The sequence below is a fragment of the Lagenorhynchus albirostris genome, chromosome 17, assembly GCF_949774975.1.
Source record: "Lagenorhynchus albirostris chromosome 17, mLagAlb1.1, whole genome shotgun sequence".
In the NCBI taxonomy this organism is placed as follows: domain Eukaryota; kingdom Metazoa; phylum Chordata; class Mammalia; order Artiodactyla; family Delphinidae; genus Lagenorhynchus; species Lagenorhynchus albirostris.
The window spans coordinates 47,188,067-47,212,038 of NC_083111.1; the positions used below are offsets into that span (position 1 = coordinate 47,188,067).

Below are 23,972 nucleotides of genomic sequence, written 5' to 3' on the forward strand. Positions count from 1 at the left end.
TTTTTTATGTATTTTAATGATTTAAATTCACATTATCTAGATGAATGAGTGAATAAGTGATTTAATAAATATTCATAAGCTGTTGAAATATTCATAAGCTGCTGAAATCAGCTTTTTATTTTTGGCTTATACATATACATTATAGAAAATTCAGGGAAGCTTAAAGAAGAAAGTGAAATTGCCTGTAGTTTTTCTGTCATATTATTTGGCATCATTTTCTCCATCGCTGAACGATTTTGAACATAAGCCTGGTAGATTGGAGAAATGATTTATACATATTACAGCAACAGCAGCAGCAGCAGGGAGGTGGGTTATGAGCAGAGAATCCAGTGAACAGTTCGTTGCAATAGTCCAGATAAAAAATGATGAAGCCCTAAAGTAAGACATGATGGTAGCTGTTCCTGGGTCAGCATTTGTGAGGTTCTCTCTGAATCAGCCGCTCTGTTTAGTCAGCCATACTGCATAGAGACAAAGCAGTATGTTCAAGAAATCACTGAGTATTTGTTTGAATAAAAGCTGGCAACTGGGGCTTCCTTGGTGGCGCAGTGGTTGAGAGTCCGCCTGCCGATGCAGGGGACGCGGGTTCGTGCCCCTGTCCGGGAAGATCCCACATGCCGCGGAGCGGCTGGGCCCGTGAGCCATGGCCGCTGAGCCTGCGCGTCCGGAGCCTGTGCTCCACAACGGGAGAGGCCACAGCAGTGAGAGGCCCGTGTACCGCAAAAAAAAAAAAAAAAAAAAAAAAAGCTGGCAACTGATTGTGTGTGTGTGTTTGTGTGTGTGTGTGTGTGAGATTTGGTGGGAGAACCCTATAATTAGAGTCATAATATCTAAGCTGACTCTCAGATTAACGAAGGCGGAGTGCAGAAGAAGGGCTTTGGGGAAAAGGATAATTGTATGTTGAGTTTGATGCGCTTGTAGGGTGTCTAGGTAGGGATGTCTGACAGACAGTATTGTGGGTCTAGACTTGAGAAAGGGGCCCGAGTTCAGAGGTCTCAGTTTCTCTAAGAAGGACAGTCTTTGGGAAGCCAAAGGTAAACATGGTTCAGCCTGGCCCAGATGGGAGCAAACCCAAAGGTTTCCCTTTGTCACATTGTGCCCAATACTGTAGACTGAGCAGGCTGCTCAGAGCTGGCATCAGTGCATCTTAGCAACACTAATGTTCACTTCCAGGAGTCTTTGGGAGTTACTAATACGTTTTAGTGTTTGGAATCCCTATTTCTCCTATTTCTTTGATTCTACTTTTTGCAGGCCATTTTGATTGATTCAGTCATCCTTTCAACAAGAATTTAGTGAGGGCCTGCTACATTCCAGGCGCTTGGGACATAACCATGCACAAGGTGGGCACTCGTGGAGATTGTAGTCTAATCTTGGATATGAACAGTTAGATGGTTCTCGAAGTAAGCTCACAAGTTAGCTTAGAGAAGGCATGGGTAGGGTGGGGCAGAGGACTGTGTGATGGCTCTGCTGCAAGAAGGAGCATTGCATGGTCAGAGATGCTGTGTGGCTGTACACACAGCAGTGATGGGGGTGGCCCAAGTTGAGGCAGAAGAGTTTTTGGAGGCCATGTTCCTGAGAATAACGGGAAGCATTGAAGAGTTTTAAGTAAGAGCATAGTGGGGTCAGACTGAAAGATCACTCTGGATCTTCTTAATGGATCCCAAATGGATTTGCAGGGGTTAAGTGAAGGAGAGGAGAGACCAGTTAGGCTGGTGCCGTAGCTCAGGTAAGAGATGTCGGGGGCTGAACCAGGAGGCAGGCATCCACAGGGAAGTTGATGGATTTGAGTCACGTGGGATTTAGTGTAATGTCTTCAAGCTTCATCCATATTATAGCATGTATCAGAATTTCATCTTTAAGGCTGAATAATATCCCATTGTATGTATATATCACATTTTGTTTATCCATTCATCTGTAGATGGATGGACATTTGGGTCATTTCCACTTTTTGGCTATTGTGAATAATGCTGCTATGAACATGGGTGTGCTGGGTATTAAAATTTTATGTTTATCTGTCGTTTTCAGTAGATGATAGGAGCTATGTTTTATTTCATTTCTGTCTAGCACTTAGTAATGCCTGCTACATTGTAGACCCTCATCATTGACATGTGAGTGAAGGACAATTGATTTACTTTATTTTTATTTAACCAATGCTTATAAATTCCCAGACACTCTAAGTGGCTTTAAAAAAATTAACTCATTTAATTTTACTAAACACCCTGTGAGGTATAGGACTACCATTATGCCTGTTTTACAGCTGAGGAAACTGAGGTAGAATTAGTAAGTGGTAGAGCTGAGATTTGAACCCAAACAATCAGGTCTAGGCCTGGACTCTTAGCCACCCTGCTATGTTGCCTCCCTTGCCCAGCTAGCTGGGCGTGCATACATATTCAGGTGAGTGGAAACCATCCATGAGGATTGCTAGTCCAGAATCCAGAAGAGAGATGCTTCTCATAAACGCTCTCTTATGTCAAAATAGTGAAGGCTGTGTTTTGAGTGCAAAGGTGTTTGGCTAGAAGGAAGATCTGGAGATTTAGGAAAAAACAAAATCAAAAACAAAAACAAAAAAGCCCAAAACATCCAACCAGCCAAACAAATCTAAACCCACCATTCATGTGTTCGAGAACTATGGTAGAGATAGGTAAGCGATCCTTCATGCGGTAGGGCGGTCAGGTGATGTTCAGAAGCACAGCTGGTAGGGGGATTCCTTCTCTCAAGTAGCACTTTTTCAGTAATCTTTCAGGTAATATGTTGGCATTGTGGTTGTGAAGCCAATAATAAAAGTGCATTAGAAGAAGCAGGGTGGGAGCCAGTTCGAGAGCTAGGGAGGGTAGGTGAAGGCTGGCTCAGGTATTAGATGGTGCTCCCTCACTGGACAGTGCAGCCCTCTACCCAGTTTGCCCCCCTGCATGTCAGCACCTGGAGTCCCTCATCAGAGTGGAGGGTCAGTCCCTGTTCCTTAACGGGATACCTGTTGTAGCTCCAAGATGTTTTCTGTCTGCTCCAGAGCACAGATCCTCTTACCCTTTCCCCTCATCCACTCCCAGCTGAGGTGGGGAGGGCTCAGAAGGTGCTCAGGTCCAGCGAGAGAGAGTTGCCAGTGTCAGCAGGGCACAGCAGAATCAGGATTGCTGTGGCCCTACGTTGGTCATCACCCTTTTGTATCCGGTCTACTGGCATTGCCAGTCAGGCTGGTTACCTTTAACCATCTCCTGGCCATTGCAAATTTGCCACCGTTCTCTGGAGAATGTTCCATTTCCTTTTCTTTGCTTATGCTGGTGTCAAGCTCTGCATCTACGTAAGTCTGACTGATGGCTGGTGATGTTTTCAGGTTCCTCGAGACAAGAGGCTGCTGTCTGTAAGCAAAGCAAGTGACAGCCAAGAAGACCAGGATAAAAGGTATGATAATATATACAGGAATATGCCTGACTCCCCAGATAACTCTTTTTCTATGATTTTGAAAACAATAGTATTAAACTATAACTTTTGTTCTTGAGAGGATATGGGAGTCAAGAAGCTTCATGTCTGCTACCTGTTTTTGGAGTCTGGAACAAAACTGGATCTCTCATGTGGGAGAGAAAATTGTATTTTTTGGTTTTGCAATTCTGCAAAGGGCATTCAGTATCTTCCAAGGAGGCTGCAGATCCCAAGAGTTAGAGGTGATATACAGGCAAGATAGCCTACTGCTGGCGTGAACTTTTCTGTCTGTCCGATGGCTGTATGACTGCGATGAGGCCCTTGAGGGAGTGAGACGTTTGAAGATAGTCTTTGATAAGGAGGAGAGGAAGGAGCCAGGCTGATCTCAGTTCAGGGAGGAGGTGGTAGGGAGCCATGGGTGGCAGAGGACACTGTTGGGGTGCAGGGGCAGGAAAGATGTTAGGAGACCATAGGTCATACTCCTTTCCTTCAATCCTGAGTTAAGAACCAGTTGAAAAACAAGAAACAGACAGATTGAAAGTAAAAAGGAAAAAAAATCAATTTTACTTCTGATGAAGCTAATTAGAGAATGTGATTTTGAACCAGCAATTTGTAACATTTCAGTCCTGACTTAGATACGTCTATTCATCCAGTCCCAAGCAGGACTTCAGGCCTCCCTGAAGGGACAGGCCACTGATGGCATGGCCGCGGTGACTGGAGTGTCCCCTTTCTTTGGCCAAGATGATCCAGACATAAAGAGGGAACCACAAGGGTCTGAACCACCTTGCTCAGCTACTTCTCCCAAACTCACCAATCAAATACATCTCTTCCCCTGCGGAGGGACGGAGAAGCCACAGTGCTTTTCTGTTGGGGGGTTTTTCCACTTGGAAACATGAAGCCAGGAGAAATGAAGTCTCCTGCTAAAACACATGTCAGAATCTTTCCTGGCCTTGATAGGCACTGCTTGTGACATTGTGATCTTGTCATACGACTAGCGGTGGGGGCCACCCCGCCCATCAGTGGCCCTGTGCTGTGTATCACCTCTAAGGCACATCCCCAGCAGAAGATCAAGGCTGTCTGCATCTGATGTGTGGTTCCACAGGGATCTTCTGATGCTCTATGCTGCTTTGGGGCCCTGGGCACTAGTGAGTAGCAGTGATGACAGGGAGAAAGAGGCTGATGCTCTTCAGGTCCTATAACTTTTCCTCCATCCAGCCAGCATTTATTAGGCTAAGCAAGTGCTGTCTCCTAAGACCTATACCAGTCATCACAGAAAAGTTGGGGGAGGCGCGGGGGGTGGAGGTGGGGAGGGGAACGAATCTAAGATGTATGCTCTGTATGTATCATAATAGACAAAAGAGCCCATGTTTTGGTAAAGTATCTTCTAGAACAACATTAAAGACTGATAGCCACTCATTGTATTTTAAAGGCCGATTTTTGTGATATCAATGGAGTGCCTTAAAAAAAAACTGGCGGTGAGGTATAGACAAACCACCTTGTATGGACTGATTATGACTTAGTAGACTTCCGGTTGAATGTAATTTGGAAGGATATCATTTGGTCTGCAATGTACTCATGAATTAAGGTGCCATGTGCTGACATGATATCATTACAAATGTTCGTATACAGAAGTCGCCACTTTGAAAAGTAATCTCAATGTCATGACCCCCAATTTTTTAAAAGTATATTTCAATGAACCCTTCTTAGCCTTGCATTTTTTTTCTCACATTATAATGTTTGGTTCAATTTTGAATTCTATTGCAGGTGAGTCAGTATATCTCACAATAATTCTTACTTTGTTCTGATCACCCATTTTTGGGATGACTTCCAGAGTTCTCTGGCATCAGCTTTTAAAGTGGGTGCTATTCTATAGAGGCACAGTTACACATTATAGGATGGTGCCGAGTCTGTTGTTCCCTTGTCTCATGGTAGTGCCGATTCAACCAGATTTGCACAACTCTATTAGTTTGCTTATTTATTTGTTGATAAGCACACCAAAAATATTTTGACGTGTGTTTCTTGTTTAGAATCCAAGTGTTTTGCATGAATTAAAGACTTAAGAAATTTGGACTGAAGTGGACTCTAACTGTAGAGGAGTTGATTAATTCTGAATATTTTGGCAAAGCCAGTAAGACCGTGCTTGTGCAAAGCCCAGAAGCGCTGAAAGTGGATGATTGCTTTGGTAGCTAATGAACGTAGACCAACCGTCCTACACCCAACTTGCAGGACATTACCCACAAGTATTAGTAGTTACTCCTCCACAGAAGGGTCCCGGATAAAATGAGTTTGAGAAATTCTGGGTTACAGTTAAACAGTAGAGGAACCCTTGGGGGCCTTTACTGTGTTCACGACTGTGACCCACCAGGGTGGTCTTGTTTAGGCAATTTTTTTTTTAGTACTGATTTTATCATGGTCTCCTTTCTTTGAGGAACATATATTAACATTCTATGCAATGTTCTCAACAATAAGGTTTAGGGAATACTGATGTAAATGGGTGGCCTGGGTTTTGGCATCATCAGCTTACTGGATTCAGACTGAACATAATTTCTAAATTTTCACTGTGTCTTAGATGCAGATTCATTGTATTGATATAGCCACAAAAGCAGGTTATTACTTAAAGCCAGAATGTTTATAGACTCAGATTTCATTCTTCAAAGCGTTTGTTTCTAGAATGATTTCTGCAGGTCTGTGACCGACTGAGAGAGGTCCAGGTATTTTTCTGTTGGCTTTGTTCATGTGGAGCCATTCTTTCCTCAAGCTTCACTTTGAAGTTTTATTTGAAAAATCAAAGCTAAAAATACCGAGTCCTGTTTGAGAGGCAAGCTCAGAGGCGAGTGGATTTCCTTAACAGAGAGGAGCTGCGAGAGCCCAATTCTTGGAAGAACCAATTTTATTCAAATATGTCTCTCGATGAGAGATGGCTGTAAGCCCCAGAAAGCACATGCTAGTTTTAAAAAAAACAGACATTGGAGACGGGGCTCCATGCAAAACGTGCATTTTCTCTCTGTGTCATTCAGAATAATCTATAAATAAGTAAGATCTTACTGACCACAAGGACTTTTCTAGTAAAATCATTTTGCTATCAATAACGCTCTTTTCGTAAGAAGTTTCTCTTTGCTTCTGCTCTCTCCCAGAACTCTATAGTATAGATGAAAGTATTTCATCTTATACTGGCAAGAATTAATCTTCTGAATCCTTTCCTTTCTCTTTGTAGCACGGGAGGTCTGAGATCTGAGAGATCTTGTCTTACGTAAGCCCAGTTACACCACTTCCTTAAGCCCTGAAAGTAATTCAGTGCTAAGGACATCAACGAGCTGATGGTACTTCTCAATTTAGTGAAAATATTCTAATGATAAATTCTCATTATATTATTATTATTATTATTTTTTTTTTTTTTGCGGTACGCGGGCCTCTCACTGTTGTGGCCTCTCCCGTTGTGGAGCACAGGCTCCGGACGCGCAGGCTCAGCGGCCATGGCTCACGGGCCCAGCCGCTCTGCGGCATGTGGGATCCTCCCGGACCGGGGCACGAACCTGTGTCCCCTGCATCGGCAGGCGGACTCTCAACCACTGCACCACCAGGGAAGCCCTCTCATTATATTATTTTTCCTGCAAGGAGTTTAGCCTGCAGAAGAGTGAAAAATATTCTTTCCACTCTCTTCCTTTAACTTATTGTCCTGCTCCCACCTTTTTTCAAAAAAGCTACTTAAAATGTTTTCTTCTGAAAGCTTTCAAACATTACCCATAAATAAAGACGATGATATAATGAACCCCCAGATACCCATCCCATCCTCTGGGTTCAGCACTGATAACTTTGTGTTACACCTACTTAAACTTGACCTTTTCTTTCTTTCTTTTTAAATTTTTATTGCAATAGTATTCAAAATAAGTTCCTGGCTTACTTTGTGTCATTTCATCTCTAACAACTTATGATTTGTATCTCTAAATAAAGACATTTTATTACCTAATCTCAAAATCATTATCACCTCTAGGTGAGTTAACAGTACTTCCTTCACATCAGCTACCTCTCAGTTCATATTCAGTTGTCTCAAAAATCCCGCTGCCTCCTAAGTGCCTTTTTGGTTTTTTAGATCAGGATCCAGACAAGATCTGCTAATCCTATTTGATTATGTCTTTTAAGTTTCTTAACCTAGAACAAGTCTCCCACTTTTCTTTCTTTTTTCATGCCTCTGACTTATTGAAGAAACCAGGTCAGTAAGATGTGTGACATTCTGATTTGTATGATTGTTTCTTTTCCATGTTGTTTAAATTATCCTTCCAGCTCCCATATATCCTAAGAACTGGAAGCTGGATGTAAAGGCTTGCTTGATTTAGAGTCAGCTGTTTCGGGGGGGGGGGTGGTGGGCAATAGCACTTTCTAGGTGGGGCTCATTGCATGATACCAGGAGGCACATATGTCTAGTTGTCCTCCTTCTAGTGATACAAAGATTCATTGCATTCCATTGTAAAGTTTGCCATCAGCTTTCCCCCTAATGCATTAGCATCCACTGATTCTTGCTTACATCAGTTATTCGGAGTTGCAGAAGGGTGATGTTTCTAATTCTGTTCTGTTGCGGGGTGTGGGTTTAAACACACAGAAACTGTCTTGGCACCAGTGGAGCCCAGAGTAGTTTGAGTGGAGGAGAAAATCGAGTGCAGGTCCTAAAGACTGTTCCAGTGAACCTTTCCCTAAATCAAGACCACCTGGAGAATTCAAAACGGGAACAGTATAGCACGAACGTCTCTGAGAGCCCAGCTGTCATCCCCATGGCGGGAATCACAGTGGTGAAGGCCGAAGATTTCACGCCGGTTTTCACGGCCCCACCTGTGCACTATCCCCGGGGAGATGGTGAAGAGCAACGCGTGGTTATCTTTGAACAGACTCAGTATGGTGTGCCGTCCGTGGCCAGCCACAGCACCTACCTCAAGGATGATCAGCGCAGCACCCCGGACAGTACTTACAGCGAGAGCTTCAAAGACGGAAACACAGAGGTGAGTCCCTGGCTGTTACATCAGCAGCTGGAACTGAAACCCAAAACCACCTAACTTGTTTTCTCTGTTGGCTTTTTAAGTGGGATGAGTGAATTCAACTGTGAGTTTAAGATTTTGTTTTGTTTTTTTTTTAAACATGCCTGCATCTTTCCTCATAAACGGGTTTTATTAGACCATTGGCCTAGGTGTGTGGAGGAATATTTCCGTTTTCCTGCCTCTTAGATGACAGATTCCTTGACTGGTTTTAGTTTTAGTCTTAAAATTAACTGTTTTTGAAGAACAAAGGGCTGTTTGCGTGGAAATTTCCTACTTTGTAAAGTTTTCACTCTGACCTCTTCTAGTTTGTAACTTTCCAAATGGCAGCCAAAGATGTTGCCTACCCATCACTTTTTAAAACAATATAACTCTTTAAAGACCTTGTCCGATTGAATACTCAAGAAAGAATTGGTATTATCAATAACCAAGTGTGTACGTGTATGTGTACTTTGTACCTTACAAATAGATTCTATGTATTCTTCTCGTGCGCCCAAAGAACTTACAGAAGCAATGATCTTTGCTTGCTTGTTTGTTTTAAATTCACACGTTTGAAAATTTTGCTAATTGTTTACAATGATGTAACCAACATCAGAATCGGTGGAAAGTTTCCTCATCCTAAAAGTTTGAATTTGAAGCCCTCCCCTCTCCTCTCGCTCATGGCAGACACTAATCTGCCTTCTGTCACTATACTTCTGCTTTTTCTAAAATTTCATATAAATGGAATGGTAGAGTATAGAGTCTTGTATGTTGTCTTCTTTCATTTAGCAGAATCTTTTTGAGATTCATCTATGTTATCGCTTGTGTTAATAATTTGTTTCTAAAATTGCTAAGTAGTATTCCATGGTAAGCATGTGTCACAATTTATTCACCAGTTGGTGGACTTTTGGTTGTTTCTAGGTTTTGGCTTCTAGGTTTTGGCTATTATGAATAATGCTGCTGTGGACAGATGCTTTCATTTGTCTTGTGTGAATACCTAGGACTGCACTTGCTGGGTCATGTGGTAAATGTATGTGAAACACTGCTGACAGTGTTTCAAGGTGGCTGGAACGTTTTCATTCTCACCAGCAATACATGAGGGTTCCCCTTTTCCATATCCTTGCCCAAACTTGATATTGTCTGTCTTTTTAACTGTTGTCGTTTTAGTGCATATGTGATTGTGTCTCATTGTGGTTTAAAATTACATTTCTCTGGTGTCTAGTGATGTTGAATATTATTTCGTGTGTTTATTTGACCATTCCTATAACTTCTTTTGTGAAATGTCTGTTCAAATAATATGCCCAATTTTTAAATTGGGTTATTTGTCTTCCTTTTATTAAGTTGTAAGAGATCCTTAAATAGTGTAGCCCTTTATCAGTTATACGTTTTGCAGTTTGATAGCCACTTTATTTTCTTAACTATGTTTTTCAAACAGCAACAATATATAATCTTGATGAAGTCCAGTTAATCAATATTTTCCTCTTAGAGTTTATGCTTTTGATGTGCAGTTTAAGAAGTCTTGGCCTAACCTAATGTCACAAAGATTTTTCTTGTTTTTTTCTAGACATTTAATAGTTTTACATCTTACGTGTAGGTTTATGATCCACTTTGAGATAATTTTTATATCTGGTGTTAGAGAAGGGTTGAGTCCCATTTCTTTCCCGCATTGATATCCAGTGTTCCAGCATCATTTGTTGAAAAGACAATATTCTTTCCATTTAATTGCCTTGGGATCTTTGTAGAACAACAATTGCTGATATAATTGTGGATCACCTCTCCAATTTTTGACCCAGAATATGTAATGCTTTTCTTCTTGTCTTTAGTTCAGGTCAGCTGCTTCAACATTTAGGAGCAGTGCCTTTACATTTGAGTCGATGGTCACTGACATCTCATTTTGCACTCCACCTGGGTCAATAAAAGACAATGGCAGAAGGAGAAAACTTGTGGTTTCTTATTTCTTAAAGAGGAGTGACTGTGGTGGCAGTATACCAAATACTTGCAGCCCGATACCCATTTAGTTGCCAATGGGACAAAATTCAGCCACCTGAGGCTGAAATTGTAACCCTAAATATCATATTTTAAAATAATAAGCATTTGATGAGCACTTACTTTGTGCTGGGCATCATTCTAAGTGATATATACTCATCTAATCCTCACAAAAGCCCTATGAGGTACTATTATTGTCATCTGTGTTTTCCAAATGAGGATACTAAGGCACAGAAAGCATAAGGACACCCATGGTCGCACCGTAGTAAGTGGCAGAGATGGGACTTGCCACAAGCTGTCGGGCCAGGGCCAGTGTCCTTAGCCATTACCTCTACACTCAGAGACACTGTGGGACCTTCCAGTTCTTAGGAGCTCCATAACTGAACATAGTGCCTTGCTTAAATGTGTTTGTTTTCTTAATGAGGATTCTTTGTCTACGTCATTAGCTATTTCTCATCTTTCATATGAGAATAAGAGGAACAAAAGGAACCAGCTCTCTGCAGCGTTGGGAGGGCCTCACAGTAGACAAGTCACATTAGCAGCCCTTCTTTTCCTGGCCTGTCATTCCTGAGAGCCTGCTGCATTCTATGAAATTGGGGAATGAGCAGAGTGAGACACAATAAATTCCCTGCCCTTACCAGGCTTCTGTATTTCTTGGGTTCTGGTAGCTTTATATCAAACCTTCAGTGTCCTTGTAATAAAAATATTATCTTAAAGTTTGCTCCTTTAGCGTCCTGTGTGGTGTGGCTTAAAAGAGTCAACAACCTGCTGCTGCTGCTGCTTTTTTTTTTTCAAACTGAGCAAGGGATCTCTTAGGGTTTTTGGTATTGTTGAATATTTGATTTGCCCTCAAGCAGTCAGGGGTGCTTCTGTAGAGAAAAGCAAGTCATTCCACGTAGGAATGTGAGGTGCATACTTTTTCAGTAAAGGGTTGCTACTAATGTTTTTCTCACACAGTACAGAAATATTACATTAGTCACAGAAGAGTCCGTGGATGTGGTCCAATGTCAGCGGAACCATCATGCTACTTGGAGGATGTGTTATGAGTTGTGTTTGTGTTGTAGGTAAAGAGGCTTATGAAAGGACGCAATTGTATTTGGGGTTTTATTTTGAAGTGGATGAGAAAGCAACTTACCAGAAACTAAATGTGAAAATTATTTCCACCGAGTATGGTTTAGCTGCTCTCCTAGTCTTGGAAATCAGTGTTTACATTGCATATTATAATTCAATCTGATGTAAATTAAATGGAATGATTTATCATGATCTTTAGCCATGGCACTGTCAACTGGTTATAAGATCAGGTGAGCTCAGAGTGATTTCACCAAGTAAATTTCACTAAGGAAAAGTTGTCTAAAACCTAGCACTTACTTTAGGCAAACTACTAAAATGGCTACTACTTGTTGAATTAGCAAGTTTCATTTGCTATTAGAGATGGCTGCTTCTCTCTCTCTCTCTCTCTCTCTCTCTCTCTCTCTCTCTCTGTGTGTGTGTGTGTGTATAGTGATACCAGGGAAGGGAGCAGTTTGGTTCAACTGAAGCTAGTAGCATTAAAAAGTTCTTTAATGAATTTATTTTAGCTAATTGGATTTATATTTTATTTTGTGTCCTCTTCGTAGTAACATTTGGTAAATATTTGTTTATACTGGATGTTAGGCGTTGTGCTAGACGTGGGAGTAGAGGGCAGGAGGTGTGCCTTGGTTTCTGCGCTCTAGAAGGTTACTATCTATATAGCTGCTATTTATTGAGTACTACTGTGTGCCAGGCACTGTGGCTTACACACTTTATTTCTAATATCTACTATACCACAATTCTGCAAGGAAGGTATTACTCTTCCCACTTTACAGATGAAAAAACAGAGCTTCAGAGAGGTTATGAACGTGCCAAAGGTCACACAGCTAATAAGCAGAGTATAGTTGATAAATATAAAACAGGGTAGTATTAATACCTAGAATGCTTTTAGGAAACATGTAAACCTTGAGAGATGCAAGAAAGAGTTTTTATAGAAAAATCATATGTATTGTCATCATAAGAATCAAAGTAGAAGAAAGAATTTGCTATTCTGTACTACAATTTTGTATGTCAGCTAACATAAGTCTAACTGTATGAATGAAGGAACACCAGATCTCAGTGATTTGATACACTAAATGTTTATTTCTTGCTAATAATAATCTTGATAGATGTCTGCAGACCTGTCTTTTGATCAGGAATCCAGGTTCCCTCCATCTTGTGACATTACCATCTCTATATGTGGCTTCAGGGTCATCCCAGCTGGGGAAGAGAGACCATGGAGATGGCACACTGAGTTGTAAATACTGTGACCTGGAAGTAATGCTATTACCCCCGTTCACATTTCATTGGCTAGAACCAGTCACATGGTCTTAACTAACTGCAAGAGGTTAAGAGAAGTCTAGTTTTCCCATGTGCTCAGGAATGAGAATGATTTATGTGTGAGCACCAGATATCTCTACCACGTATTTCATTATTTAGTCCCTGGTATGTTATTTGTCAAATTAACATAGTTTGCAGAGAATCCTGAAATAAAATCAAAGAATTATTATTTGTTATACCCAACAGACGTATGACAGTTATATCCCTTGATGTTATATTCATCTGTAGACTGATACTGGAAGTTACCCTGGATCTAAACCCTGTCCACCATGACTAATTTTTAACTGATAGTTCATTTCCCACCACAAACTTAAAGAATAAAATCTTAAAAATGTTGATTCAAGTACTGAAATGGAACATGGCTTCACTTTTTGATCAGTGCAACCAATTTTGTTATTTTTATTTTAAATACATGATATAGTGCATATGGTACCACTAAAACTTCTATTATTTTATTAGTTTGTTTTTGCACCAAGCAAAATTTTGGAAAATCCTTAGCATACACATTTTATACTTGGGAAGGATTTAGGTTTCTCTATACATAGTCAAATTTTACGAGATTGGATGGCCTATTATTAGGTTCCTAGGGGCCATCTACCCAGCTCTTGAATAGAACGGCTCTGGAAATCCCCGTTCTGTTAAAGCTGTTACTTTGCAGCACCATTTGATGCTTTGATCACTGTTGTCTCTTGCAAATGCTCTTAGCTTTATGTCCGCAGCTTCAGTTATCATCTATGTCCTGAATACTTTTCACATTATTTTTCTCCAGCCCAGCTCTCTCTGAGCTCCAGACCTTTATGTTCAACTGCCTGTTTGACTCTCCACCAGCTCCAAATCTGACTTACATCTTCCCTCACGTTCTCTGCTCTAGTGGAGTGGCACCACCGTCCTTCTGGTTTCTCAAGCAACGAGGATTTTTTTCTTGATGCTTTGCTCTACGATAATCCCCATCTAAGTCATTATCAGTTCTATCAACTTCACTTTCTTAAATCTCTCTGAAATCATTTATCTCCATTCTACTTCCACCATACTGACCCAAGCTGTCATTATCTCTGGCCTATAATACTGTCCACTTTTGTGCACTGTACCTGGGATGGTCTTTTCAGAATGCTAATCTGATCATGACACCCTCTCACTGAAATCCCATTGTTTTCAGGATTAAGATCTAAATCTTTAACGGGTTTACAAGACCTTGCACGTTCTGTTTCTCCTCCGCCTTTCCCACCTCATCTTGCACATCTTTCCCCCTGGTGCTCTCTGCTCTGAGCATCATTCAGTTCTGTGAACCTGATATGCTCCCTCCTGCCTCAGGACCCATGTGCCTGCTATTCCATGTTTTAGGACTGTGCTGTGCAATACTGCAGTCACTAGCCACCTGTGGCTATTAAAATTGAATAAAATTAAAAATTCAATTCCTCAGTCCCACTATCTCCATTTTAAGTGCTCAGAAGGTGCATGTGGCTAGTGGCTACCATATTAGTGAAGATATAGAACACTTACATCTTTGCATAAAGTTCTATTGGACAATGCTATTCTAGAATATTCTTTACTACCTTCCACACCCTTCCTCCTGTGTGACTACCTCAAGGAAGCCTTCCCTGTCCTCCCCTTTCAGTTCCTAGTAAAGTCAGTTTTCTTTGTATCTAAGTCCACCAGCCAAAGACTACCGTGAACACATCTGTAGTCAAAGTTACATTTATTTAGCTTGCTTCTGCAAGGGGCCCTTAGGGACAACTCAGCAAGAGAGAGTTGGGAGGAGCTCTTGGTAGTGTTTGGGCTTGTTCTGGATGAGTCTAAGAAGGGATCATGGAAGTGACAACCAGCTCTGGATTTCATATGTCAAGACGTTGGGGCAGTCTAGAAACTGGGTACCTCGGTCGTCATTGTTCAGGAGATGGGATGAACAAAGCAGGGCTGAGGCTATCTTTGCCAAGAAGGCATCAGTCCCGCAGAAGGGGGGGATGTTACTCACTTTTGTACCTGTGTTATTGTCTTCTGGGGTTCTGTTGGGAGCATTGCTTATCTTCTGTTGGCCTTGTCCGCGTGCTGTTGGAAGCAGTACATTCTGTTAGAAGCATCAAGGTTGATTGTCAGTGGGACTGATTTTTACTTTCTCGGTGGTGATGTGCTCTCCTAGAACTCTGTTGTTCTTCTTAGAGTGCTTGCACACAGTTTGTAAATTTTTAAATTAATGATTATTTGACTAATAATTTTCATCTACTATGTCGGAAGCTTCATGACAGCAGGGACTGCTTCTCTTTTTGTTCACTGTGGTATCCATAGCACCTAGCATGGTGTCTGATGCAAAGTAGATGCTCAGCAAATATTTATTGAAAGAGTGGATGAATGAATAAATGAATCATAAGACCTAAAAAATTGGTGGCTGATCAAAGACATGGAATTATCTTGCTATATCTGATTCTACCACTGTTAAGAATCATTGTCTTTTCGTAGTAGATTCTTAGTAGATGTCTCTTTCCTCCCACCCAAGGAAAAAACTAGAATTCTAATATTCAAAATTTAAATATAACATTCTAATATTCCTTGATGTCTAAAGTCCTTTAAGGATAATCTAGAAAATATATGTTACCATACTTCCTTTACTACCGTTTTTCTCAGGCCAAATGATTAAGAAATGTATAGATGCACTGCATCAAATCACAGCAAGGTATGGTGATGTTGGCTGTCTGCCTGCCTTTTGGCATCCTACAAATTATATTAAAATGTTTCCAAACAGTTGTGGAAACTTGGTAATTGTAGTCAGAATGGCCTGAGTGTTTTGGTTCTAATTCTTTCTTTTTTTGACCAAAATTTTTTATTTGACTAAATTCTATTTCATGCATAAGCATGACAGTCTCTCCTGTTTATTAGACTTTGGCAACAAAAAGAAAACCAAGCAGCCTTGTACAGCAATAGTGAAAATGCCAAGGGTGAGGGTAGTCTACAGTTTTACTGTAGGATAAATATATATATATATATTTTAAAGGCCTCTCTCCCTTTGGCCATATCAACAATCATTTAGGGCCATCATAAAGGATTGTGATGCTTTCCAGGTAGAGTATACATTTAATTTTTTTAAATTATAAAGATAATGTAACCGAATTAAGGATAAATGTTTAAACTCGGAAAAAGTAATATCCACATCAGTAATATGTCAACTTTTTTAATTTTTTCATAGTTCTTGTTTACATGCTCATATTATTGGATTAAGAGTTTTTATTTGTTAGCCCATAGTTGACAGTCTCTTTGAGTCTGAATAGTTGTAGTATATCACATCTTCTTACATCCCCTGGGACATTAGAACCCTAGAATGTATCAGTCCAATATGTTTTAGTAAGCAAGTCTATCCTCAGGCTGCACGGTGCCATGGCATGGGCAATGAACTCATTCAGGGCCTTGCTTATTAATACTGGTTCACCATGTGTTGTTATGGGTTACCACATATTCCTTCAAAGAAGACCTTTGAAATGCATCTTCTCTGTCTTGGAGTCATTTCCTTAAATGCTCTTTTCATCATGCTACCTTCCTACTCCAAAATTTCCTAATTCTTAAATATATTAAGGATCAAAGCAAAGTTCACAACAGCCATAAAATCTTTCCAGAATTTTGCTGATCTTCCTTTCCTGGTAATGTTCATTCTGTACTTTTCCAGTCAGGACACCTGAATAAATGAATGGATGAATGCTTTAACATAGACCTTCATATCTAGTCATTTGCTGTATTTCAGTTTCTTTTGTTGTCATTTTTCATATGAATTTACTCACCTCCTCAACCAATTTTTATATATTTGAGGCAAAGAAAGTGCCTTATATATTTTCTCTATGTCTCTTGGCACAAGTCAGATGCTGAAGCCCCAGAATATTTCCATTTAATGCCTTGTTGATGGGTTGACTGATTGCAAAAGAAACACAAATCTGTATCTTTGAGTCTCTGTCATGATTAATAAACTAGTTAACAAATACTTGTCAGATGCTCCTGGGCTGCGTTTGGGTAAACTCTGAAGGGCAAACTGTCTTCTCGGATCCACGGAGTTTATAAGACTGTATATAAAGAAAGATCCTATGTATGTACATATAAAGTGTGAGGTGAGGGCACACTGCATTCAAGTGATGGTGGTTAGAGATTGTGAAGGAAATTTGGAAAATAGCTGTGAGTAAACCTTTCCTGAGAAGGAAATCTTTGAATTACTTGTCAAAGAATGGAAGTTATGGCAGAGAAATGAAAGGCAAGACGGTTTTTCTTAGAAAGAGACACTAGAAAAAAGGCCACAGCGGAAGGTCCAGATCTGTGTGGTCCACCAAGTGCTTTTTCATCAATATTCTATTATATTTACTTTAGGATCAAGAGTTAGGGCTTTTGGGGCATCTACTTTTAAGAAGGTTCTAAAATGTAGCAAAGTGCATCCTACTTGCACTAAATATACAACAACTGAATGTCTGTGGACCCAAGCCTTTTCACATGTAATACTAAGACTTAGAATTTCCCTCCGCAAAATTACTTTTAACACTCTTGTGATAATGAAGATCTTAGAGAAGGGCATTGAGTACGATCAAGTGATTACTATAGAACAGAATTTTTGTTGTTGTTGTTGTTGGAAGAAGAAAATGTCAGTGTGAACTTCAGTTTCACAATTTTGCCTGAGTATGGAACAGAATTTAATACACATAGATAGAGCTCACCACGTTCCAGGAACTGTTTGTAGTACTTTATCTCTGCTAATGCATTTAATACTTCTCATCACTATAAGTAGGCATTTTACAGCTGAAGAGAATACGGCACTTGCCTCAGTCTACATAGGCAGCAGGTAAAAGAGCTAGAACTTGACCCTAGAACTTGACTCTAGAAAGTCTTGCTCCAAAAACTATGCCCCAGAGCTCTAAATACTGCTTTATGATACGCTATGTGGCTTCTCTGTAATGAGTATTCCGTTAACTCAGAATTTGTGGCTTTTGGAATAAGTGTTGGAGATAAGAAAATGGAAGAGATGTTTACATGTTTGAGGAAACAGTTTCCAGTACCTGGAGACAATTTAGGAACACCTGTGGACATGCCAATGTGGACATGTGAATAAAAGCACAAATGCATTTTCTGTTGAAGGTAATTCTCAGTGTGCAGGTGGTATGCAGGTTCTATACACAAATGGTAACTATTTTCACTGTAGTTGAAAACATAATACCAAAAAAATGTGTAATTTTCTTTTCTAAAATGAGGATAAAACAGTTTGGATACATTTGTCACTTTTTTTTTTTCTGCATAATGACTCACTATTTGTTTTAATTTTGATGACTTTTAAATTTTGCAGAAATTCCGGAGTGCTTCAGTTGGGGCTGAGGAGTACATGTACGACCAGACATCAAGGTAGGTTACAGGAGCTGCCCCTGGAAACTGATGAACTGATAACTGTTTAAATGTATCGTCAAGTTATACTTTTACACCTTTAAAAGAAAATTCTTTTCTCTCCACAATGACTTCTAAGTTACTGTTTCCAGTCTTGATCAATTTTCTGAGACCTACCTGTACCCTTCCTTTGTCCTTTTGCTGCTAGACATCCCTTCTTAGGTGTTCCTCTAAACCTCAGGCACTTGGGCCTCCAGCACAGCATGTACGTGTCTTTTCCTCTTCTTTCCTTCCTTCTTCACTTCCTTCACATCTGTTCTTCCACTTTTATTTCTTGTTGTGCCTAATGTTGCCATCCTCCCAGCCACACACTCCAGAGGTGCAAGGTGCTTGCCTTCCTGCTGCACGTTCATGGCATTTGCCAAGTGCTGGATGTCCTATTCCCCCTGTCCTGTCTTTTCCAATTTACTCTTGTGTGTATGCTTCTGAGCTGTTGCAACATAACAGGTTGCCCTGCCAGCACTTTCTTTTCCCTTCCATTCCACTTTGGACATTTCTTCCTACTAGCTGTCACAGACTTTGGTGCCTTCCATCTTCCAGCAATGCGATAGGGATTGAGGATAAGTTATAACCTGTCCTTAAAAGAGGCCCATAGACTTTTGCAGGAGACCTGTGTGATGTCATACAAATTGCAATACATTTGCAAAATGATGAGTCCTGCTCATCTGCAGAGATACATAAATAGACAACTGAGATGACCTGCAGGCCTGGGTGTGTGTGGGTTGTGAGTGGGATGGGACCAGAGGAAAGCTTTACAAGAAGCAGCATTTGAACTGGATCTTGATGGATTACCAGGAGTTTTCCAGGGAAAGAAGGAGGATTAAGAACATTCTAGGTAGAGGGGCCACATGTTCAAAGTCCCTGTTCGTGATCATGCCTGTAGACAGGAGAGAATGGCAAGGATGTATTAATCCATCCCATTTACAAAACTTATCAGTGATTTCACCATTTCAGACAGAATAAGACACCAATTCCTTATGAAGGTAGTTGGGGCCCTCTATGTGCTGGTCCCTTTTTACTGTAAACCTTGTCCCCCACTGTATTTCTTGGCCCTTTACTTTTACATGTATGGCCCTCTTCCCCTCTCTCTGTTTCCGCTTGAAGCCCTCCTGCCCCTTCAGGGTCTCGCTCCAGCCTCAGGCTCCCCAGTCACCCTCTCCAGATTCTCCCAGCCAGAATTTGGGTGTGCAGTGGTGGTGAAGGGTAGGGGAGAGGCAGAGAAGATAAAGTTCCAAATCACCTTCTAAAACGTGGAAATACATGTATAATTTGCATGCTGTCAATCCAGATAACCATGCAGCCAGCTATCAGGCCAGTGAAAAGAGCAATGACCTACCAGTCATGTGACCTGGTGTCTCTTTCTGCTTCTGTCATTGTCTCCAGGGGTGAGCAAGTTTCTCAGTCTCTCCTCAGCTGTGAAATGAGGAAAGTGGTTCTTATCTTGTGTTGTGGATGAGCTTGGGGGACGTGAATCCCTTGAAATTATATTAAAAATCATTAGTGTTCATATGTGCTTTTATCTGGGAAGAGGGTTCACAGCTTTCTTCATGTTTTTCAAGCAGTCTGTGCCCTAGACAAGTTGCACGCTCCTGGTCTAGGTGATTCCTGATATCCTGTCCAGGTCTCAAACTTTATGATTCAGTGGGTTATCTTGAAATTGCTTTTTCTAGGCAAAATGACAGTGGAATTGGTTCTGTCTTGAATGATTTATTTCCCACCTTATTCTAAGACACATATTCTGGAATTTGCTTTGTTTATCAGCTTAAGCCTAAGATTTTTATCGTGGAAGAGGAATATTATTTTGCCCTTCAAATTTCTTTCTCATTATAAAAGTTAAAAAAAAAAATCAAACATTGCAGAAATATTCAACATAGAAAGCAAGAGTCCCCCATAATCTTGTAAGTAGATCATCTGAAGAGGCAAACTTCAGTCATTTTTGCACACAGCCTTTCACAGACTGAAATTAAAGAGCTAAAAAAATAGATGGACCCAGTGAAGAGCCTCTGATGATTCTCAGGAAACACACAAAGCACTTGTAATTGGATCATCACTGTGTGCCGTCCTGCAGTGTGACAGAAATAAATATTCTGAATGAGCATCTTAAATAAAAAGATTTGACTCATATCCGTTGCTCGTTGTAAACAACGGGCATATTCTTCAAAGTTGGGAAAATCAGTGTTTTTATTTTATAAGTTAACTTATATTTGTAAAATATTAGGGAAATTATTAAGAGCAGGGATCTGCAAACTTTTTTTCTGTAATGGGCTAGATACTAAGTATTTTAGGTTTGGCATACTACACAGTCTCTGTCACAGCTACTCAGCCCTGCTGTGGCAACACAAACAAACAAGTGTAGCTGTGTTCTAGTAAAACTTTATTTACAAAAAACAGGCAGCTAGCTGGCTTTGGCCGACAGACCATTGTTTGCAGGCTCCTGATTTAGAGCAGTAACCCTGTCGTGAGTTCTTTTGCAGGCTTAAAAAACAAAACCCCCAAATCAAAAAATACTCCCTGTTATGGAGCTAGATTCCATACAGATTTCAATAATGAATGAGTTCTAGATTTTTACATTTTGAACTATTTTAAAGTGGGATGTAGCTATTTGCAACACCTTGGCTAGACAAAAGAAAGTTGGTATACGGATGAATTGAACAAAAGCATTCACATATTTGGCTTGTTGCTAGGATGAAAGTGGCAAATTTTAGCGATTCTTAAGTTCAGGCATTACCAAGGACCAACTAAAACCTAACAGAGGCTCCCCCAGCTCCGCCTGGCACAAGTAGGCGGGCACATTGTGGACTTTCTCCCCTTCTAAACCATCTGGTTTATGGGCCACTATTAGAAAGGTTGTGTGCAATGTACTAACAGTGACCTTTGGTATGGTCTCATCTCTTTTGCCATGTGCTGTGTTTTGTCTCTGAAATGGAGTAAACGTTGGTTAATATTCATACAAAATGCTATTGATGTGAAGTTGATCCAGAAGCCAGAAATGTCCAAGTGAATGAATCTGACCGCTATTTGTCTTCTGTTCACAGTGGCACATTTCAGTACACCCTGGAAGCCACCAAATCTCTCCGTCAGAAGCAGGGGGAGGGCCCCATGACCTACCTCAACAAGGGACAGTTCTATGCCATCACGCTCAGCGAGACGGGGGACAACAAGTGCTTCCGACACCCCATCAGCAAAGTCAGGGTAAGGGCCTCATTTCTCCAGTAAAGCACAGAGGGATCAGGTGAAAGCAGTGACTACCTGCCAGCCTTGTGGAAGGGCATGGAAAAAAATCCCAAAATAAATAATTCTAGAACACATGTCAGAGAGTTGGGGCAAGAGAACTTATTGGCTTGCAGTTTATCATTTTAATCAGTAACTAATAAACCCCAGGGAAGGGACGTGGTTGGAACATGCTTTCTGACTGTATCCAAGGAATTTCCCCAGCTTCATTCATTGCCTACGTGCTACCTAGTTGTTGTCGTCGTTGTTTTCAATCAAGTGATGTGCAGTTTTCAAGTAAGCAGCTGTAAGTCAGAGCGTATGTGTGGGCAGGAAAGAGCTGGGCTTTCTTCTGAAAAGGAGGGTGCAATTCATTCCGCGTCCCTGGGCCCTCCGCAGCTTTGCTAAAAGACTTCTGCAGCCTGGCACTTACTCAGGAGTCAAGAGGTGGGCATGATATGATCCCTACCAGGAGTGACTTGGAGGAATTTTCACATTCACGAGTTATTAGTTCTATTTGTGGGACATGAAACTGCCTTGGAAGCCTGCCAGCTTCTGGCATTCTCGCTACTGCCAAGAAGGGAGGGAACTGGTAATCCCTGTCGACTGAAAAGGAAAATTATAGCAGAGCTCTCAAAAGAGGCTGAAGGAGTTTCCTGCCCTGTTGTAAAATGATTTATGCTGCTGTGTGCGTGGTGTGCACTCCTAAGCTCTTTCTTCTGCATACTGAGAAGGGAGCGCCGTGCTGTGCCGAGCCCAGCGAGTTTACCCCAACCCAGATTCCCAGGCAAAGGTAACCCCTGAGGTAGAAGAGAAGAGAGTGTCCAGGCGCCTGCTGGCCCGTTTGCCTGTTACTAGCTTTTAGGTAAAATCATTGCAGTGCTGCTTTCTTGAACCAACCCGGTTTTACGGCTTTGTTTCCATGAGAAAGACAAGGAAGAATTGCTGCTCATTTGTCCAGCAGGCCTTTCTCCCTCCGAGGCCATCCCAGTTCCAGATCAGAGTGACAGGAGGCAGGAGGCAGGGCAGTTGAGAGTGAGGGGAAAGACGGGGAGGATGTGGGGCTAACGACCCACCTGAGGCTGAACCCGTGGCAGGTGGAAGAGTGCTGAGTGTGCCCTCCAGAGGAGTTAGCATGTTCCAACCCTGAGGTCAAGGCTACAGTGGAGGTATGCCGTCAGCCGCAGCAGCAGCATCATCGTCACCATTAACCATCATCATCCTCATCATCACAACAACCAGAGCCACAATGTAACAGCTAGTTTTTTTTTGGTTTTTTTTTTTTTTTTTTTTTAACAGCTAGTTTTTATTGAGTGTATCTTCTGTGTGCTGGGCACCGTGTTAAGCACTGTACGTCTAGTAACTCGTTGAAACTAACAACAGCCCTATGAAATAGGCATTCCTTTTATAATGTTACAGACGAAGAAACTTGGCCTTTTAGAAGCTAGCAACTGACCAAGGTTACATAGCTCAAACGTGAGGGAACTGGGTTATATCCCCAAGCAGTCAGACCCCTGAACCTACTCTCTTAACCACTAAGTGTACTGTGTTGAGTAGCATGGAGGCCTGAAAGGCAGACGGATTTTAGCATGGAATCCACCTCTGGAAATATATCCTAGAATTTGTCTCCTAAACCCTCACATGTGGATGCCTGGTAAGAAGACACTGGATACATATTCTTAAAAAAAAAATCTTGTAAATTACAAGTGTATAACTCATGTATACACCTTGGTAACAACACTGTTATCATCACCCTGAAAAGATAACGCATGGTTAGTAATCTGAGGCCATGACAACAGTTTGTAGTACAGGGACTTTTCCAAGAATTTTATTTCATTGAAATCATGGAAATAATTACATATAGAAATTTTATTTCCTTCTGTTGCGTTTTGCCTAAGACCAAGAGCCTTCCTTCTCTTAAGGACTTCAGTCTAACAGCCTTGGAGAGTAGGATGGCCCTTCTCAGAATGGATCTTTCTTACTCCTAGGCTCTGTTAGAGCCAGCAGTGTGGAGAAATGAGGGATGCACTTGGAACCTTCTAGCGCTGATTTCTGAGAACAGCATTGCATCCCAAGTCGAAGCGTAGCCGTGGTAATAGCAGTTTCAAACGGCCTTTCTCCTTACCACTGGAAAAATACATTTCCATCCCAAGAATACGCCATTTTAGTCATGTGCTAGAAAAAATTACCTGAAATGTTCTTTTTATTTTGGAACAGACAGAAAAAAACACCAGGAGGCTGGGCAGTAAACTCTTACGTATAAATGGAAAAGCCTGCAGAAGGGGGAGGGAGGATGGAGAGAGGCTGAGCCCAGAGCTCCACCAGCCCAGCCAGTGGATCCCTTTCTTGTCAGCTCTCCTCCATGCCTTTGAGGGTCACGCCGCTCGTGAATGCAAATAGCATGGATGCATATTTCTAAACTAGCTTTTCTAACAAACACCTGCTTTCTTGTGTAACACATGTTTACATACCACTGGGAATAAGCCAGATGTTGACCTGACAGTTCAGTCACAAACATGTATTTGGTATCTCTTATTTGTTGGGCACCAGGGCCCCCGTGGCGAGTGACTCTGT

The 23,972-nt window shown here is 41.2% G+C and overlaps 1 protein-coding gene across 8 annotated transcripts in view; it reads left to right on the top strand.

Annotated features, from left to right (window-relative positions):
* Nucleotides 1-23,972, top strand: part of GRHL2 (grainyhead like transcription factor 2) — a 163,652-nt gene that overhangs the window by 54,272 nt on the left and 85,408 nt on the right. For 7 of the 8 annotated variants that reach the window (XR_009536312.1, XR_009536313.1, XM_060127428.1 and 4 more), the window contains 4 exons: nucleotides 3,329-3,396; nucleotides 8,012-8,405; nucleotides 18,094-18,149; nucleotides 21,224-21,380. Coding sequence is in view for 6 of the 8 variants with exons in the window: in XM_060127428.1 (XP_059983411.1) it covers nucleotides 3,329-3,396; nucleotides 8,012-8,405; nucleotides 18,094-18,149; nucleotides 21,224-21,380 (675 nt within the window). In the remaining 2 variants the exon portion in view is untranslated. The remainder of the gene's footprint in view (nucleotides 1-3,328; nucleotides 3,397-8,011; nucleotides 8,406-18,093; nucleotides 18,150-21,223; nucleotides 21,381-23,972) is intronic. The other variant, XM_060127429.1, reaches the window with a different exon arrangement.